General features: G+C 43.9%; 1 protein-coding gene across 1 annotated transcript in view; it reads left to right on the forward strand.

Annotated features, from left to right (window-relative positions):
* LOC310771034 (E3 ubiquitin-protein ligase RNF123-like) overlaps window positions 1-14,746 on the forward strand; it is a gene marked incomplete at its 3' end in the record, with an annotated part of 155,599 nt that extends 140,853 nt beyond the window's left edge. The window contains exons 33-36 of the mRNA XM_083663714.1: window positions 256-312; window positions 1,920-2,051; window positions 12,012-12,087; window positions 14,658-14,746. Of these exons, the coding sequence (XP_083519840.1) occupies window positions 256-312; window positions 1,920-2,051; window positions 12,012-12,087; window positions 14,658-14,746 (354 nt within the window). The remainder of the gene's footprint in view (window positions 1-255; window positions 313-1,919; window positions 2,052-12,011; window positions 12,088-14,657) is intronic.
* Between the last annotated feature and the right edge of the window lie 6,122 nt (window positions 14,747-20,868).

Here is a 20,868-nt window from a genome sequence, read left to right on the forward strand (position 1 = left end):
CTTTGCTTTTTAAAAATCCAGTTTTTGCACTGTAGCCTTCTGTGGCCTCAGATACATAGTGTATGAATAGATACATAGTGTATGAATAGATTCATAGTGTATGAATAGATACATAGTGTATGAATAGATACATACTGTATGAATAGATACATAGTGTATGAATAGATACATAGTGTATGAATAGATACATACTGTATGAAGGTAACTGAGCTAACTGTGCTTCTCTGTCTTTTGGATCTCCTCTGCCTTTACCAGATCCAACAGGCTGCAGAGCGGCCAGAGAGAAACTTTGTGGACACGCGCCAGCTCAAGGTATCTACCTCAGCTCTGGTTTCTTCAACTTATGAGTCAGGACTGCTAGTTCAGTGGATCTCCTTTGCATGATCAACAGGATGTGAGGATGAGGATGAGAAAGTAACTCTAGTATCTCATTTGGGTCAGAGGTTAAGCTTAGAGACGACTCTATAGGCAATATGGCAAACCGCTGTCACCCACTGTATAGCCAGCCAACCCTTTTTTTATTATCATACATCGTATGAGCAGATCAGAGATCCTGTGAGTGGAATGCTGGTGAAGCAGTAGTACCACACACACACACACACACACACACACACACACACACACACACTAGAGCTGTCACTTTTTATTCGAAATTCGAATTTAACTTCGAATGTGGGGGAGGGGGGGCATGTTCGAATGTAATTGACCTGTTTGAATTATTATTTTTTTTAAATAAAAAAAACATTGTTTTCTAACTTGGCATCGATGCTAGAGGGACTTACCCAGCTATCGTCATTGCCTGCTTACGGCTGCTTGCTGGTAATGTTAATCCCATGTCAGAAAAAGTCTCCAGATTTGTCGCTAACGTTAGTCTCTTCTGAGAAAGATTGTCTCCAGGAGGGTCTGAAAAGTTGTCTCGAGTTGGATGCAGCCAAGTTTGTGAGGCAGCCAGTGTTGTGACTGTGAGCGTCCAAGCTAACACAGCAGCGGAGAGGAGCTGACTGACTGGACCATGAGGACAGCTGAGAATTTTTTTTAAATATTATTTTAATATTTTATATTATATTATACATATTTATACGATGTAACCGGAAGGCGCGGACTGCATAATCGGGCACGTCGGGCCGATGCCCGGTGGCCTGGCCTGGCCTGCAATTTTTTTTTTTTTTTTTAATTAACCAAAATTAACCAATTAACTTTGAATATATTCGAACATTTTGCGGGCAATTAAATTCATTCAAACTTTATTTTGGGAAAAACTGACAGCTCTAACACACACACACACACACACGCGCGCACGGCGCGCACGCGCACGCCATATGATGTGTCCTCATATCAATATGTGAAAAAACTTCCAGGATCAGCATCAGCTACATGGTAGACATTCATAGTCCTCATCTCCATGTAGTATTTTGGTTGTTCTCTCCTCATTAACTCAGCTAATTTGTTTCACTGGGAAATTGATTATTAAAAAAAACAAAATTATGGATGCGGAATGAAAAATCCCTTCCCTGTCCATTAAATGGGGATTTCACATATTGATAGTAGTTTTGCACAGTACCTCCAGTGCTGGCTCCTTCTCTACTGCTTACAGTACCTCCAGCCCATGAGATTAAACTGCACTGGTGGCATATCAGCTTAATGAGTTGTTTACTGAGTAAACACTTGTATCAACTTTTCACTGCGTGCCCTAATAGTGTGCTTAGGCTAAAGCAGCCCTTCCATTGATTTATGCAAAAGCTGACTCACTCTGCCACTCTTTGCTCTAGGTGTGTGCAACATGTTTAAAGCTGACTCACTCTGCCACTCTTTGCTCTAGGTGTGTGCAACATGTTTAAAGCTGACTCACTCTGCCACTCTTTGCTCTAGGTGTGTGCAACATGTTTAAAGCTGACTCACTCTGCCACTCTTTGCTCTAGGTGTGTGCAACGTGTTTCGACCTGTCAGTCAGCCTGCTGCGTGTGCTGGAGATGACCGTGACCCTGGTACCAGAGATCTTTCTGGACTGGTCCCGCCCCTCTGCAGAGCTACTCCTCAGACGATTGGCTCAGGTCAGTTCAGACCAGGAATGATATTTATTATCATAATGTGATTCTTTATACTAGTTCAAGTTTGTTTATTTATACCATATGTCTCAAAGGACTTCACACAGAATGTGCCTACCTAGATCTAACTGATCAACAATCAATTATCGACCAGAAGGATGAAGGACAAATAATAATATAATCATATCAGCAGGGATTCCGCTAGGCATTTTTCCAGACGGCCAATGCGCAGCCGGTAACGTTCCAGAATTCCGGCAATATCGAATATTTACCAGCCACTGCTATAAAATAATTGTTTCCTAAATAAACGTTTTGAATCCATTTGTTTCTCTATAGTCTATTCTTTATAGCCTCTATAGTCGATTATCTTTATTCCAGTGTTGTCATTAACACCTTAAGTGCCATAGCCGAAATAATTCGTCTTACATAATCCAACGCTTGAGTGCCAGAGCCGAAATAACTCGTCTTACATGTTTTTTTGACGGTGGGACATCAATCAACCCCTCTTACATCTTCGAGATAACTATTTGGAGCAAGAGCATGTGTGTAATCTATTTTACCGACCACTAAGTGGCGACAGAGACCGAGAGAAGTCACAGCCACGGGACCCAAAAGCAGCCGCCTCCGCGGAAATGGCTTGGATTTTACAGTCAGAAGCCCGAGACACACACACAGAACGGACAGAGATCCCTTCCCCCCAGAGCCGCGGATCAACGCGCGAACACACACACACACACACACACACACACACACACACACACACACACACACACACACACACACACACACACACACACACACACACACACACACACCGCGGGAGCAAGCTTGGCGATTTTACAGTAATCCAATCCATTTCAGGCAAGCAGGCAGGCAGGCACGCAGACAGACAGGCAGGCAGCACAACACGCTTCTGACACGCCCGCTGAAGCCAGGAGGAAGGAGGAGAAGACACACGGAGGGAGGAGTTTGAATGAGAGGGGTGTTTCCTGTTGTTATGGAGGAAATTACTGTTCAAAACTATTGTTTAGAATGTCTGACGGTCTTACTGATGCCAAAAATGAATGGTTAAAGTGACTGTTTCACAAAAAGCCATTTATCTCTGAATAAATTTCCAGACGCTGAAACCATGCTGTACTCAACGGCTAATATCTACATAACTACTAACTCTGCAAACTAACTCTTTTAGACAGAGAAAGCACACATTCTATTAGTTATTTTTAGATGATTGCTGTTCATGAATTCTTAACAGAAAAGAATCCTCGGCTGTTCTAAAATGAGCCAGAATCGTCAAAAACACCCCTGGCACAACTTACCTACAGGAATGAAAACATGGCTGGCACCCAATGTGTTAAGAGGCCGATTTTGCAGCAAGAATATTTAATTGGTCGGCACGTCGTTCTCGGTAAGGCCGCTTTCGTTATTGAAACAGACAACATGCATGCTTCTACTGTAGCCTATCTATCTGCATTTGCAGACACTCATGAACCCATATCTTCTGCACATTGCCTTGATGAAAAAACAACGCAGCTAAAAGTAATAAGTGTGACAGTGTCAGTGCAGACAGTGCATAACTTGAATCTCCAGCAATAGGCTATGCACCTGCGTTAGCTCTCCTGCACTCGTTCTCGGTTCCCATGTGGCTTTATTTGTGGTAAGCATTTTGATTCCTCTCATCATCATATGAGCGTCGGGCAACAAGCGCGAGCGATTGATTTATTGATTGATTGATTTACCCGACGTAGGTTAAAAGGCTTTTTACCTCCGCTAAATTGACAGCCTACGTCGGGTCTCTTTCGCTTTTGACGGTGGCAGGCACGTTTCTGTTTCTTCTTGAGGAAGAATAGCAGGTGCTTGATGCTTTCCTGCCGTCTTGCTGGCCTCGGCTGAAGTACTTCTCGTTGATCTAGATAAAAAAAAGGACTTGCCTAGCAAGGGATGTCTGTTTTGACGTTTGGGTTTCCTCCTGCTCAAGTCACAGCGGGTCCAGCGCTGGCCGGCGGGACTGATGCTGCGTGTGCGGCTTTTGAAGAAAGCGTCTGCTATATTTTTCTTTTTCACGAAACACTCAACATAACAGGGGGCGGAAAAAATATTATGTAGGCTCTATTTAAGTCGTAGCTTATTGGCAACATCACTTAGGTTATAGGTCACACAATATTAGGCTATTTTATAGAAGGAATTTATTTATCTGGCATATTACCAGCCGGCCACTTGAGCCGGTGACCTTTTAATTTGCCGGCCCAGGGCAACAAATACCGGCTAAAAGCCGGCATTTGCCAGCTAACGGGATCCCTGCATATCAGGAATACACAAGACGCACAAACTAGACATAACAGCCACCAGCCGTAGACCCTCAATGCATACGAGGAAAAGCTCCCAAGAAAGAAGAAACCTCGGTAGGAAAAATTAAATAGAAAGAAACCTTTGGTGAGCCACAGGGAGGCAGCTCAAGGACATTTCCGCAGGGCAGATGCTTGCCAACATTTGGGCTTGAAGGTCCCCTGGTTGAAGGGTGGTCTCATTAATCACTAGGAACAGGGTTCCCACAGGCCTGCAACAATCTTGAAAGGTTGTGGATTTAATAAAAAATTAATGAATGGAAAGTTTTTGAAAATGAATGTATGGCCTTGACAATACTTTTCCTTTTTTCTCTCTTTCAAATTAAGCAACACAATTTATCATTATGCCTCAGTTCTCTGGACCTGTCTCTTTCCTCGCATCAACACATCACGACCTGATGGAGATTTGTGTTGATATTCATGTATTGTATTGCATGTAAGTCACAGATTTCTTTTTTTTTAATCATAATTTTTGTTATTGTTTCCTTTGTAAATCAAGCAATCAGGGCACAACAACCCAGACCATAGGTATTGGCAACATGAAGTCATGGATTGTTGTAGTTGGGTCCACCATTTTGACAACCAATTTGATGCCCTCTATTTGCTGCGCAATTGGAAAGAGAGTGGAACACTAGACTAGGGTCAAACAAACATGTGTTTATATATATATATATACATATATATATATATATATATATATATATGGTGACGAAAACACCTTAGTAAATTTTCGCTCACAATGGGGATTCAGAATGGCGATATCTCCGGAACGCTAGGGCTAGGGTTAGGGTTGGTCCTCCTGGGGGGCGTATCCAAAAACCAACAGCACCATCGTGCTCAGCGACCAGAAATAGGTCTAGTAGGATGTGTTTATATATATATATATATATATATATATATATATATATAATCTAGAATTGCCCTTGGAACTGGGGTGACGGGGGCTTTTAAATGCCCCCATAAAATAAAGTTTAATACTTTCTTTATTTTAACATTATTCTGTATTTGCAAAGCGTGACTCGAAAATGGCCAACTAGGCATCCGTACAACCCCCGCCCCTCCTCCTACTAGCATTATTTATCTCAGTGACAGGCAGCACAAGCTAGCTGGCCAGCTAGGTCACTCATGTTTTTTGTCAAGTACATTAATAACATGCCAGACAATCAACAGTGTTGTTGAGATAGGATATATATATACGTATATAAATGTAATATCGCTAACTATTATACATCACATGCTTATATTTTGACATTGTGAGTGAGAGCAGAAGTAGCTGAAGGGTTTGATGTAACATGGTCTTGAAGTTGTGTCACCGTTTTAAACGTGTGAAATTAGTGAAAAGGGCAGTCTGGACAGCCAGCTAGAGTGACTTATGACATCATGCACTCAAGCTTGAAAAAAGTACAACACTTAACTGTGATTTCTCAAAAAGTACAACATATCAAAAAGCTGAATTAAAGTGATTAAGTATTGACCTGTTTAAAGTTTGAATGGAGTTTATCGTACAATGTATGAAATAGTAGTTAGGGTTCAAAGAGGGCATAGTACAGCCCTCCCATAGACTTAAACAGGTACTATTAAAGTTATGTGGTGCGTTTGGGACTCAAGATGGCCGACACAACAAAAACATTCTGTGGCCGCAAATTAATCTATGAATAGCATTATTAAAAGTAATGATTTCACCATGAGTTCTTGACTTGCCAGGTTCATCTGTCAAAACAACAGCAACAGACAAAGGAAGAGGGGGGAAATACACAAGTGTAAACACAACAGCGCAAGCTGTTTGTTTTGGTATCAGAATATCACAGAAAAATGTTCTTGCATGGAAAATCATAACTGCATAAAATTCAGTTATAAAATGTGTGGCGCTCCATCTTTTCATTGTCACTTATGATTGGAAAAGCCTGTGAATGTGTCTTTGCCTTCAGAGAGAGGTCAGGAAGTGCTAAGTCATCAGATGTTGCTGGGCTCATTCAGATCTCTTCTTTCCTTCACGTTCTTGTTAACATCCCTGTTAAGTGTTAGGAATGTCCTCACAAGTGTAGGAGAAGTTTGTCACTGAGGTCACGGCTGGAGGACAAATGCAGTGGTCACGTTAACCAAATAATTTCCATCTTTTACTTTTTTTAAATAATGAATAATCTCAAGGCTGTCTGGCATTTTAATAACACAATTAATAATACATTATGACCTGTGCAACCTCTGCACAAAGGCATTCACACTTGTGTACACACACACACACACACACACACACACACACACACACACACATGTGCGCGTGCACGTGCACAATACACATGTGCACACACACACACAAGCAGTAAAGGTGCTTCCATGTGTACTGCACTGGATAGCCAATGGGTAATCATTCTATAATGAATGTTTTTGGGGTCCTCCTGTCCTGTCAAACTCATGGGAGGTCCTAGAATGGGCCTGCTTAATTCTTAAGAATCCCATTTATCAGGACCTTGTGGCCAAGACTTGTTTTCATGCTCTTTTAGAAGGATGCCTTAGCGTGCTTTCTCACTGGGAACCATTGCTTTCATTCCGTTCCCGGGAACCCCGCTGGTCAGCTTTCACATTACAACATTTCAGAACAGAGTGCACTAGCGTCATCAACTGTGCCTGGAGTTTATCCTCGCCCGTGTATGGTCTATGTGGTTCGGAACGGTTGGCTTTCACACTCGCAACTGTTCCGTGCCCGGGCGCGCCAAAGCGCTCTCCACACCATCTTTTCAAGTGGATCCTGTGACGGTTTCCCGTTGCGCGCCCGGGCGCGAAACGGAACGCAACGGAATGCAACGTTCACACTCACCAAACATTCCGAACCTGGGGTCATTTTGGGGACAAGTGTGCGAGGCACACAGTGGTCCATGTACGTCCTCAGTATTGAGACGAGGCACACAGTGGTCCATGTACGTCCTCAGTATTGAGACGAGGCACACAGTGGTCCATGTACGTCCTCAGTATTGAGACGAGGCACACAGTGGTCCATGTACGTCCTCAGTATTGAGACGAGGCACACAGTGGTCCATGTACGTCCTCAGTATTGAGACGAGGCACACAGTGGTCCATGTACGTCCTCAGTATTGAGACGAGGCACACAGTGGTCCATGTACGTCCTCAGTATTGAGACGAGGCACACAGTGGTCCATGTACGTCCTCAGTATTGAGACGAGGCACACAGTAGTCCATGTACGTCCTCAGTATTGAGACGAGGCACACAGTGGTCCATGTACGTCCTCAGTATTGAGACGAGGCACACAGTGGTCCATGTACGTCCTCAGTATTGAGACGAGGCACACAGTAGTCCATGTACGTCCTCAGTATTGAGACGAGGCACACAGTAGTCCATGTACGTCCTCAGTATTGAGACGAGGCACACAGTAGTCCATGTACGTCCTCAGTATTGAGACGAGGCACACAGTGGTCCATGTACGTCCTCAGTATTGAGACGAGGCACACAGTGGTCCATGTACGTCCTCAGTATTGAGACGAGGCACACAGTGGTCCATGTACGTCCTCAGTATTGAGACGAGGCACACAGTGGTCCATGTACGTCCTCAGTATTGAGACGAGGCACACAGTAGTCCATGTACGTCCTCATTAATAGCTTGTTTTTGACACAGACAGGCTCAGAAGGCACACAGTGGTCCATGTACGTCAGGAAGATGGGCAAAGAGGAGTTTGTTGTGTTGAGTACAGAAAGTGTTTTGTTACCTGAAAGATTTTCTGAGTAATTAGCTGAATACATTTCGAGAATATGGAGGAAGCCTTTGAATTCGATGGGTGCCCGTGTTTATTTGAGCCAGAGTATACAGATGAAGAGCCCCTATAGTGAAGAGTGGATGAGAGAGAGAGAGAGAGAGCGAGCGAGAGCGAGAGAGAGAGAGAGAGAGAGAGAGAGAGAGAGAAAAAGAGAAGCAACAGGCAGAGCGAGGGTGAACAAGCTGCTGCAAAGCCTGCAAGGTAAATACACGCCTTCATCTCTCTCTCTCTCTCTCTCCCTCTCTCTTACAGTATAATAACAACCTGAGTCTGTCAGTGTCAAAAACAAGCTATTTTGGAGGATGTACTGTACATGGATGGTTTGCGTATGCCCCGTCCGCCTCCGCTCCAGCCCGCTGCGCGGCTGCCAGCTGAAGCGGTCCTGGTCAATACTGGACCAAATTCAAAAGTTCTTGTCCCGATGAGTCACTTAGAGACAAATAAAGTTCCCAAAATAAGAGTCCAGTTTGAAAAATACAGTCATTTCCTTGAATTTCAGAGTCCTGCTTCCCATCTGTCACAAGTGATATCTCAGTCACTCACCGCTGAAATAATGCATCATGATCACACCACTGTGTCCAGGCTCACTGTGTCCAGGCTCACTGTGTCCAGGCCAGGCTCACTGTGTCCAGGCTCACTGTGTCCAGGCTCACTGTGTCCAGGCTCACTGTGTCCAGGCTCACTGTGTCCAGGCTCACTGTGTCCAGGCTCACTGTGTCCAGGCTCACTGTGTCCAGGCTCACTGTGTCCAGGCTCACTGTGTCCAGGCCAGGCTCACTGTGTCCAGGCTCACTGTGTCCAGGCTCACTGTGTCCAGGCTCACTGTGTCCAGGCTCACTGTGTCCAGGCTCACTGTGTCCAGGCTCACTGTGTCCAGGCTCACTGTGTCCAGGCCAGGCTCACTGTGTCCAGGCTCACTGTGTCCAGGCTCACTGTGTCCAGGCTCACTGTGTCCAGGCTCACTGTGTCCAGGCTCACTGTGTCCAGGCTCACTGTGTCCAGGCCAGGCTCACTGTGTCCAGGCTCACTGTGTCCAGGCTCACTGTGTCCAGACTCACTGTGTCCAGGCTCACTGTGTCCAGGCTCACTGTGTCCAGGCCAGGCTCACTGTGTCCAGGCTCACTGTGTCCAGGCTCACCTGGGCTCTTTCCTCCATGAGTCAGACATGATATCTCATCTCAGGCCCCCTGATCACATTTACATGGAACTTGGGGGATTTATGCTGCTCGCTGCAGCTTTTTGTCATTTACAAAATTACGTATTTATGACTGATGGGCCCAGAGCTCTACATCTCTACATCATTTATGAGCCACGACACGTTTACTTCTCTCTCTCTCTCCCTCTGCCTCACCCTCTCTCCCTCCCTCTGCCTCACCCTCTCTCCCTCCCTCTCTCTCCCTCTGCCTCACCCTCTCTCTCTCCCTCTGCCTCACCCTCTCTCTCTCCCTCTGCCTCACCCTCTCTCTCTCCCTCTGCCTCACCCTCTCTCTCTCCCTCTGCCTCACCCTCTCTCTCCCTCTGCCTCACCCTCTCTCTCTCCCTCTGCCTCACCCTCTCTCTCCCTCTGCCTCACCCTCTCTCCCTCCCTCTCTCTCCCTCTGCCTCACCCTCTCTCTCCCTCTGCCTCACCCTCTCTCTCTCCCTCTGCCTCACCCTCTCTCTCCCTCTGCCTCACCCTCTCTCTCTCCCTCTGCCTCACCCTCTCTCCCTCTGCCTCACCCTCTCTCCCTCCCTCTCTCTCCCTCTGCCTCACCCTCTCTCTCTCCCTCTCTTTCCCTCTGCCTCACACTCTCTCTCCCTCTCTCTCTCCCTCTGCCTCACCCTCTCTCTCCCTCTCTCTCTCCCTCTGCCTCACCCTCTCTCTCTCCCTCTGCCTCACCCTCTCTCTCTCGCTCTGCCTCACCCTCTCTCTCTCCCTCTCTCTCTCCCTCTGCCTCACCCTCTCTCTCTCCCTCTGCCTCACCCTCTCTCTCTCCCTCTCTCTCTCCCTCTGCCTCACCCTCTCTCTCTCCCTCTGCCTCACCCTCTCTCTCTCCCTCTGCCTCACCCTCTCTCTCTCCCTCTGTCTTACCCTCTCTCCCTCTGCCTCACCCTCTCTCTCTCCCTCTGCCTCACCCTCCCTCTCTCTCTCTCTCTCTCACCCTCTCTCCCTCTGCCTCACCCTCTCTCTCTCCTCTGCCTCACCCAGAGTGCTCTTTATTGATTTGTTTGTGTGTTAGCCTACCGTACTTCATTTTCTGTTTGACAAATGATAAAGGATGATACTGATACAAATCAAGTCCTTCTCAGCAGCAAAATGGATTCTGTGTATTCTCATGTTTATTTTTAAATTTCTGTTTCTGCAGAAAAAGAAGAAGAATGGAAAACAAAATGCTACATTGTGACTTTTGCAATGTAGTCAAATCAAACGTTTGAAGATGTGGTGGTGCGTTGTGTCAAGTAGCCTACATGATGATAATAAGGAACCGTCCAGCCCCCCGGGCCCTTAGCTTCCAGACAGTGTGGCCCCCTGAACATTATAGTTGAATAGCCCTGGTCTAGTGTTTAGAGAGAAAAGTTCATATTTTAAAGGTTGCAGGTTAATGTGTCACAACTAGGGGTGTCACAATATATCGTCCCACGAAATTTCGCGATAGTAAAACGTCACGATATGTATCGTTGAGATGAAATCTCATATCGCAAAAAAAAAAAAAATCAAAAAATCAAAAAATAGACTAAGAAACGTCTTTGTTTGTTGAAGTTCAATGTGTGGAAAGTAGTTCAGTTGAACAAGTCTCTGAAGAGACACATGAGAAGTTATACAGGAGAGAAACCATTCAATTGAGTTTCTGGCAAAACTGTTTACTTGACAGGAAAAACTGAAGATGCATAAAAAATAGATTAAGAAAAGTCTTGTTGTTTGAGTTTGAAGAAAAACTGAAGATGCATAATGAGAATTTATACTGCTGAGAAACCTTTTAGTTCAAAGTAAATCTAAGTGACGGTGTAACTCATTCTATTTCAAGATAAGCCTTATCTCCAATCTCATGTTTTTTCTAGTTGTTATTGTAATAACAATTTCCCACAACAGCATGTTTTGTATTTGTGCATTTCAAATAAAATACTACTTTTCCAGTCATATATTGTCATTATTCAATTTAAAAAAAATATTGTTAAAATCGTATCGTATCGTATCGTTATCGTGAACCCAGTATCGTGATACGTATCGTATCGTGAACTGGGTGTATCGTGACACCCCTAGTCACAACACACTAAAATGCCCGTTTGCTCCCTTATTTTAAGTCAAAGAAGAATCTGATCTTAACTTAAGGTGGGCTCAGACTACAGAATTTTGAAAATCCTAGCCGATTTTGAAATCTGGCTGACAGATGCTGTGTCGGGCATAAATCGGGCCAAAAATCCTGTAGTCTGAGTCAGCCTTAAATCACTAAAATGTCATGTTTTTCATGTTTTCCAATGTGTATGAAGGTTGGTGTACAGTAACCTAAGTAGTAATCCCCTAAATTCTTGTTTTGTTTTTGTTTTGGTGATATTTTTAGTGCTAGCTACTCATTGCTGTGGTGTTCTAGCTCTGGACATCCCCTACAGATCACTGGTCAATCAAACACTGTCTTCAGCATTGCTATGTCTTCTTCCTTGGATTTTCTATCGATGTAGAAGTCTATTGAAGTTTCTGCAGGTGGCGCTGTACTCTTTCTGTTCGGCCACAGTGGCTATCGCTGCTCACGCTAACTAGCCAGTTCTTCCAAACAACCCGCTGTTGCCCCGAACAGCAAATGATTAGGATTTCATGAATCATGAACTCTTATTTGAACTTGTATTTGCTTTCTTTCTTGTCTTTCCTTCTTGTCTCCAGCTGTTGAACCAGGTGTTAAATAGAGTGACGGCAGAGAGGAACCTATTTGATCGTGTTGTCAACCTGCGACTCCCAGGTACACACACACACACACACACACACACACACACACACGCATTGTATTGCACAAGGGTCATTTCCCATAAATAATGGAAATATGTGAAGGCTCCTGCAGAGATCAATCAATGAATGCAGTGAAGCACTTAAACAGCGAGGAGGTGATTCAGACGTAGGAAAGCACTGGAGCAGCCGTGAGTCGATTAAATGGGGAGAAAAAGAGAGTGTTTTGATTTGCACAGAACAGATTGGTACGACTCCCTGCTGAGAAAGTGACCATTCTCTGTGTTCCAGCAGCAGGACTTTCAAATGCATGTGGGGTTGTTAGGAGGAGGAGGAGGGGCTGGGGGTGGGCAAGGGGGTTAGGAGGAGGAGGAGGGGCTGGGGCTGGGCGGGGGGTTAGGAGGAGGAGGAGGGGCTGGGGGTGGGCGGGGGGTTAGGAGGAGGAGGGGCTGGGGGTTGGCAGGGGGCTTTTCACCCTTTGAGAAGGTAATTTTGCTCAGTCGTTACACTCCAAGCAGGAGAGGTGATTTATCAGAGCAAACCATACGTTGTAACATGGCTCATGCTGCATCAATAGCATAACATATGAAATAATTCTGCCTATTTCTATAGGCTATAAGGCAGGCCCGCCGCACCCCATTACGCAGAGTACGCAGACTGCGTAGGGCATCATGTGACTGAGGGCACAAAAAAAAAAAAAAAAAAAAATTTGGTGCCCTCAGTCAGGCCACTCACTGAACAGCAGGCCAGGCACGGCCTACTGGTTTACTAGTGTTTTTATTACTTTATTCAGGGTTAAAGTGGGTGCATCTCATTGTAAAATTGGACTCGGCCCAAATTGGGCTTCAAACGGCCCAAATCTGTCTTCAACCGGCCCAAATCTGGCTTCAACTGGCCCAAATCTGGCTTCAAACGACCCAAATCGGGCTTCAAACGGCCCAAATCTGGCTTCAAACAGCCCAAATCTGGCTTCAAACGGTCCAAATTGGGCTTCAAACGGCCCAAATTGGGCTTCAAACAGCCCAAATTTTTTGGGTTAGGGTCGCACGTCGGCCTGGCCTCCTTGGTATCTAATGCCCGGCCTGAATTATGATCCCAGTCCGCCCCTGCTTGCATATACAGTTTAACAATCGCTTGTTTGCTGACATGTACAGTAATTCTAACAATTGTTTGTTTGCCACATGTAATGTAATGTGAGATACACTAGTATCCTTCATAATTAATGAATTTGCAGTCTTTCGTTTGACAGTTATTGAAAGTTTTGCGGGGGGGGGGGGGGGGGGGCACCACAAAACAATTACGCTTAGGGCACCCAAATGGCCAGCAGCGGCCCTGCTATAAGGAAATAGCCTGAAGTATTTACCGTAATATAACATGTGAAATAATTCTGCCTATTTCTATTCACCTTATGTTCACACCTTACAGTGGGCCAAATTCTTCCGGGGCCAAATTCTTCCGGGTCCTGTTAACACTTCCGGCGGTCACGGTGCAAAATGAGTTGTTTTTGGAGCGGACAGTGAAGGGGTAAAATAAAGAACGTAGCCTACTACTTTGAGCCGGTACACAGCAAGCAAGCGAGTATCCACTGTTAGCCAGGTCAGATAACATTATCGTCGACAATGACAAGCACTTTCTTGTAAAACATACCTGGACTCCAACAAAGAAAGCTTCAGATAGTTTTCTCTCCTCCGAGTTGCGCTCGAGCCACTAACGTCAATAAGACCCGCAGACGTTAACGTAATTCCCTGGAATGCGAGACTTAACGAGCCAGTTACATGGCGTTGCATTCTTAGACATTGCCGTTTGCTTTTATTTGGTATGTTACATACAATTGGCTAAATTATTAGTTAATTCAGAGTTAGATGATATTGGAGCAGCCAGCCATTTTATTTTTAGCCGGAAGTTTTGATATGGCCACACAACCGGGTCAAATGAGCGTGGCTACATAAGGTGAATAGGCTATAAGGAAATAGCCTGAAGTATTTCATATAACATGAAATAATTCTGCCTATTTCTATAGGCTATAAGGAAATAGCCTGAAGTATTTCATATGCTATGCTTCACTGGTGTTGCACAGTGACTACTGTAAAACTTCAATTAACAGCCCCCGCGTCAAATTGAGACCGACATTTATTTACCAAAAGATGTAGCCAGACCCCGCCTCTAGATGTAGCCAGACCCCGCCTCTAGATGTAGCCAGACCCCGCCTCTAGATGTAGCCAGACCCCGCCTCTATTTGTGACCTGCGTCAATTTGGTGCTTTTATTTGAAATTTTATGGTACTTCTTATTTGTAAGGTATACGATAATAAATCCACTGGCATGCCTGACTGTGTTTGTGTGCGTGTTTTTAACCCTAATATCCCACATGAAGTAATCAGATGAGGAGAGGCGAAAAGGGCCATTTCCACACTAACTTGAGGCTTATAAGGATATGGGAGTAAGATATTGCATATAACAGGGTAGCTCTTCGCTATTGAAATTAATTTCTAATTCAGCAGTGTACAATTAGCTGTACCCTATAACAAATCTGGTTGATATTTGTATATGTATCTGTTGATATACAGTAAGTGTGTGTTTGTTGCAGGTCTGGAAAGTGTTGACCACTACCCCATCCTAGTAGCTGTCACAGGCATCCTGGTTCCAATCCTTGTGGACGGAGAGAGGCAGGGGTAAGAGGCTGTGTGTTTACCCATAATGCATCTGAGCAGTGTTTTTCCCCTGGATGGAACTGATTCCTCACAGATGGATTTTTCATGCTGGATTTTATTGTTTAGCTTGTTGCCCTTTGACAAGATTTTAGTATCTTTGATTTTGGCAATATCTTCAGTGGTAAGCAGTCATCGCTGTGGTGGTTTTCCGACTGTTTCTTCTCAGACATCACTTGGAGATCAATGTTGGCAGTGCTGTGGTCTGCGGTTCTTCTCAGACATCACTTGGAGATCAATGTTGATAGTGCTGTGGTACAGTGCTGTACAGTGTACAGTGCTGTGGTACAGTGCTGTACAGTGTACAGTGCTGTGGTCTGTGTTGGCAGTGCTGTGGTCTGCGCTGTTGCTTTAGTTGGATTTTCTGTTGAATTGGTCTCAGTGGCGTTCTTTGCTTTGTCTGTTCAGCCATGGTGGCTATCGCTGCTAACGCTAACTACCCAGGTCTTCTCCTACTTATTCCAAACAAACTGCTTCCAGAAACGTAAAGGTTGAACTGTGCATAGGTGAATCACTAATCAGTCTGCAATGCAGAGTCGCAAAGCAGACATTTATTTATATGAACATCTCACGTCATTCTACTCTTTGATAGTGATGCAGCATTTTTCACTGAACCATTGGCCAATACTGCTGCTTTTTCATCTAGTTCATTTGATTGAGCTTTAATTACAATGGCCACATTTTTGTTAGAGCCCGACCAATACTGGATTTTCGGGGCCGATACCGATATTAGGGAGTACACATTTTCCGATATTGATATATCGGCCCATATTCTTATATTATATATACACATTATATTAAAAAAAAAATGCAATGATCCCTCAAATATCAAACACTTTACAAATATATGACTTGACATGACTTGAGATATGTAATGTAGGCAGGATATTTTACTAGGGATGCACGATATGGATTTTTAGAGCCGATACGATAACCGATAAATATATGCTTCTCCTGGCCGATAACAATACGGTAAACCGATAATTATTTCACATTTTTGTATTAAAAATATGTTCTTAACCTGTATTTTATGCACACCTGGGGTAAAAAAAAATAAGAACACAAACGACACTTCTGATATAATATGATTGTTTTAGTAAAGTGTATCACTCAATAGTCAATACAAAAAATAATGGCTTTATAGCAGAGGTTCTCAAATGTTTTTCAGCCAAGGACCCCTTACAAGATAGAAAATATACCGGGGACCCCCTCATTCTGATTTGTGATTTTGGGCTAAGCTTAATTGTTTCCCCGGTAACGTGCTTGACTTTTAATTTGATAGGTTTTTTATTAGAATGTAATCCATGAACCATTTTAGATTTAAAGCATAAACTATTTTCGTTGAACTATGAAGATTTTGCAAAAAAAAAATTTTTTTTATTTTTTTATTAGTACATTACATTTCCATTACGTCATTTAGCAGACACTTTTGTTTTGTCCAACGCGACTTACAATATCACAATTTGTCAACAGTACAGAAAACCACTATGCAACACAATCAATGACAGCCAAGATATTTTGATAGACTAGCACCATGTAGGAAGTAGTTTGAGAAGGAATAAGTAACATGTAGCATTTTATTTTTTAATTAAAAAAAAAAAAAAAAAAAAAAATTTTTACTTGCAAACTTTTCGCGGACCCCCATTTGAGAACCACTGCTTTATAGAACCGAAAGCCTAGCTGCTTAGTCTGCAGATAAAACACAAAAGGCATAGTAATTTAGACTCTTATTGGCATGACGTTACTGGCAACATATGAGCTGTCTGAATTTTGCATTGGGGCCAGTTCTATAGTGAGGCATGGAAAGCCTCACTATACGAACGCCATCATATCTTTTTCACTTTTTACTGAAAAATGCTCTCTCTAGATTAAAGAAAAGACACTATGTGATGTTGACTGGTGTGTTTTTATGTACCGTAAATGTGGCAATTCGTTTTGCTTATTATTGGTAGATCATGACTGCCCCGCAGCTAGCTACGTTAGCTTTACGTTATACCATGCAACCCTAGTCTCCACTTTGTTTGGATGTTATGTGGCTGTAGGTTGTTGATGATGAGGTTGGATGTTGTAAATGTTGTAATGTGGCTGAAGGTTGTTGATGATGAGGTTTCTGGACTTCTAATCCTTAAAGAGTCACTTCACCATCGCTCCACTGCCTCGCTGGCTGCTAGCAGATACAGATAGTACCACCGTGTTTTGATTCTGCTCTCTTTGTCTCTGCAGTCACCACACACACACACGCATGCATGCACGTGCGCACACACACACACGACAACACACACACACACACACACACACACACACACACACACACACACACACACACACACACACACACACACACACAACACACACACACACACAACACACACACACCACACACACACACACACACAATCAGAGCCACAATGGGGCGTATCATCGGGTGTTGATGGGCTCCAGCATGGAGGAAATTGAATCAGCAGACGATAAAAGCTTCGGCTGGTGCCAAAGAAAACCACTGGCTGACAGGAAGCCGCTTCTGCAGCTGACCACTCACTCCACTCTGACTCTGACTCTGACTCTTTTCTTACAATCAACATTCACCAAACTTTATTCACGCAATTGTATATGACAGCTCGCAGCAACTCCTAACAATACACTCACAATACATGTACGTTTGCATCATAGCTAGCTGTGCGCCTGTGCTGAAGCAATAGCATGTATGTGGGCGTACTAATGTGCATGTGTGTTATTGTAGATGTGTGTATTTGTTTCAGATGTTGTTGTTTTTTTATCTCTGTGTAAACGAGCTCGAGAGCAGAGGATGTACATACTATTGTATATATTTGATTTGATTGCACTTGCAACTTTGTGAGTGTCTTTAGTTATCTTCCTACTTCTTATCTCTGTATTGATGTCACCGCTACGCTGCATACAGTCACTAAGACAGATTCCTCGTATGTAACTTGCTAGTCTGGGCACCTTTCATCCCGCTTTTTGTCATGGGGCGTAAACCACGGAACCAGAATGAACACCGGAAGGCAGTGCGCCAAAATACGTCTTTGTTGCCGTTAGCTTGACGTCTCTTGCCTCGATTAATTGTCTGATTCAAAGCTTCTGTATTGGCTTAAAAGATGTGAGATTGTGAATCCGCAATGTTTCTAAAAGAACTTCTTCAAAAACTTTGTTCGGTACGTCCATCTTTTGTTTTGTTGTTTGCCGTTCTGATACTTGGGTCAAATTGTCAAGTTAACGTGAAAGTTGACGAGCTAGAAACGCTGCCCTTCCTGTCTAGGGCGGGCTCTAGGCCGGAACCAGGTAGGGTGACAAAATCAATTGTGGGCGGGAGCCAGGCTCTTTCTCGCCGAGAAGAGCCTGGTGACGCGAGGTTAGTAACTTGCATACTGTGGCAATAAAAGTGATTCTGATTCTGATTCTGATTCTGACAAGCTGCTCACATTTTATGACTTTCAGTAGTGGTTGTGCGTGTGTGCGCATAACGGTACCAATAATTTACTTAATACAAATTCATTCCAGTGAAAAATAAGGATGTTCATGTTGATAAATGATATGTAAATTGTTAAATGTTAATCAAGTCAAACACGGAAGAGGCTGATGTTGCTTCGTGCATAGAGGTCGTGTTCATTTGACGGGAAAAAAGAGGTAAAATCATGAAATACGTGCTCGTTCTGAATGTCATGAAAACAAAAAGCAACAAAACATGTCCATGCACACAAATGGATAGATTACAGTTTGGTGCCGTGAGACCATGTTGTGATATTAAAGTGACTGTGAGAAGTTAGAAGGCTTTGTTATTGAACATTTGTAGGCAACTTTGTGACAGACACGTTCAATAAAAAGTGCCACTTGGATCACGGATGAACTGATTAGATTTTGGTAGACAAAGGTCGAAGTTCAAGGTAACTGTGACCTCACACCTGCCCGCTTCATGCTCGTTAATGAAGGAAGGGGGCAGGGCTGTGGAAAAGTGGCTGTAGCTAGGGATATTTTCGTTTATTTTATTTGTTTATTTATTAAAGAAAGATGCCAGAATTAGCCAAGAAGGCTAGTTTTCAAATGGAATCAAATGGATTCTAGAGAAGGAGTGATGTCTTGTGTCGAAAAAATAAGTCTTTAGATGTGGGATTAGACACCTGCCATAGATCAATCACAGCAATATCATCAGCCCATCTTCTTAATGCAGTGGATGCCAGGCGTTGGTCTCTTCCCTCAGTTGTAGCCGTTATCTATTGAGTGATCCCATACAGCATTAAAATCTGCACCAATAATTAAACGATATTCTACTACTGTAGATCAAGCTTCATTTGAGTTAACCGAGAATCAAAATTTACGTCAAATGTGCATAATGGATACAAAAGCAACTTTTTATTAGAGGTACAAGTTTTAATAAAGGTTATTCTACCCTCTGAATCTCCCCCAATACCTAAATTGGTGAATGAAAAATTACGACGGGCCACAATAAGCACCCCCTTCGTTTTATTAAAGGGGAGGAGGAAGCTCACACGTGGGGGGTGATTTGGCTCTCTTCAAATAATCCAGTCACATAACTAATGCTACGTCCATTCATGAAAATAATGATCACCGGGACATTAATGGTTTGTAAAATGACATTTAACCACCCGCCCACTCAGACATACATGATCCTGATCATGAGCTGCTGGTGTTAAACAACAGCCGTTTTTCCAATAATGCGGAACCTATACTAGGGTCTCAGATGGTTTCAAAACATACAGGCCGACCGGCTAGCAGCTGGTTATAATCCGGATTTCACTTGCATGTTTAGAAGGGGCTATAGGAATAAAACCGGTTTTCATTTCGCCAGGCTGCTTCCCTCTGCTGCTCCCCCCGCCCTACAAAGTGAAGTTTGACTGATCCATGTACGTAGCCTAAAGTAGGCGTACTACAGCCCATCAGGCTGCACATAGCGTAGGTCTAACGTATCGCTCTCTCTCAATCAATCAGCTGATTCTCTGCGCCTTAGCCCTCGTTCACACAGGATGCCGAACGTAAGCAGAACTGAAGCTTGAAGCAGCACAAGCTGAACGTACGCCTTACCGTTCTCACAAGAAGCCTTCTTTTTTCCTCTCAGCGCCTCTCAGTGGACGGTGGCGCGGCTTCACGCTTGGAAATTCGGCATCAATCCTGAGTGATCGCTTTGTCGTGGCGTGAGCGTGGCTTCAGCAAGGCGTCAGCGTGGGACGCGCGCGGGTGGTGTGAACGGCTTCGCCTGTTAACAACGACGCCTAAATGAAACTTGTGGGTTGAGTGTAGGTACAGCTTCGGTTGAGCGTTGCTTCGGCGTCCTGTGTGAACGGGGACTTATACATAAAAGAGGAGGGTGTTCCCCAACGCGATCGAGTCTTCATTCTGAGTCTCGACTTTAGCAACCCCTCATTCCACTGCAGGCTCAGCTAAAATGGCTGCAAGCGACATACACATTATCAATCACAATAAAACTGTACCCACCTCCGACACAATGTTGTTATCCAAGATCCCATGGTCCCATGGTATTCTACTTTTAGTGTGTAATGCTTCCATGCTGTTGCTGGCGCGAGCTTGCTGCTAATTCTAGCATCTGTTTTGTTTCATGGGGTTGGTTTTCTCAATTCACTTCCTACTTCCTTCCTTCCTTCTCACGTGACCACTCCTTCTGTTGCGCTAGCTGGGAAGGTACGCCCTCTGCTGGACTGGTATAATTAACACACTGTGAGCTATGAAGACTGAATTGATGATACAAAGTAACAATGTTGTCGGTCAAAACAGTGAATTAATTTTAATCGGCTACATTCTTAACGGCAGTTAACCGACTACCGGTTAATCATTAAAGGAACACTCCGCCCATTTTCAACCAGCTTTGTATCATTAGAACATCAGTAGTATATCAGAAAACTGTAAACGGTTTTGAAGTCTGTCATTTAATTTGACAGTTATTGAGTGTTAAAGTGTGGACCAGTGACATCACTGGTCCACACTAACTCAAATTAATAACTCATTAACTCAAATCAACTCTCAATAACTGTCAAACTATTCATCATTCATCTAGTTTGACAGTTATTGAGAGTTGATTTGAGTTAATGAGTTATTCAT

The sequence above is a fragment of the Poromitra crassiceps genome (assembly GCF_964638095.1).
Source record: "Poromitra crassiceps genome assembly, contig: HAP1_SCAFFOLD_315, whole genome shotgun sequence".
Classification (NCBI taxonomy): Eukaryota; Metazoa; Chordata; class Actinopteri; order Beryciformes; family Melamphaidae; genus Poromitra; species Poromitra crassiceps.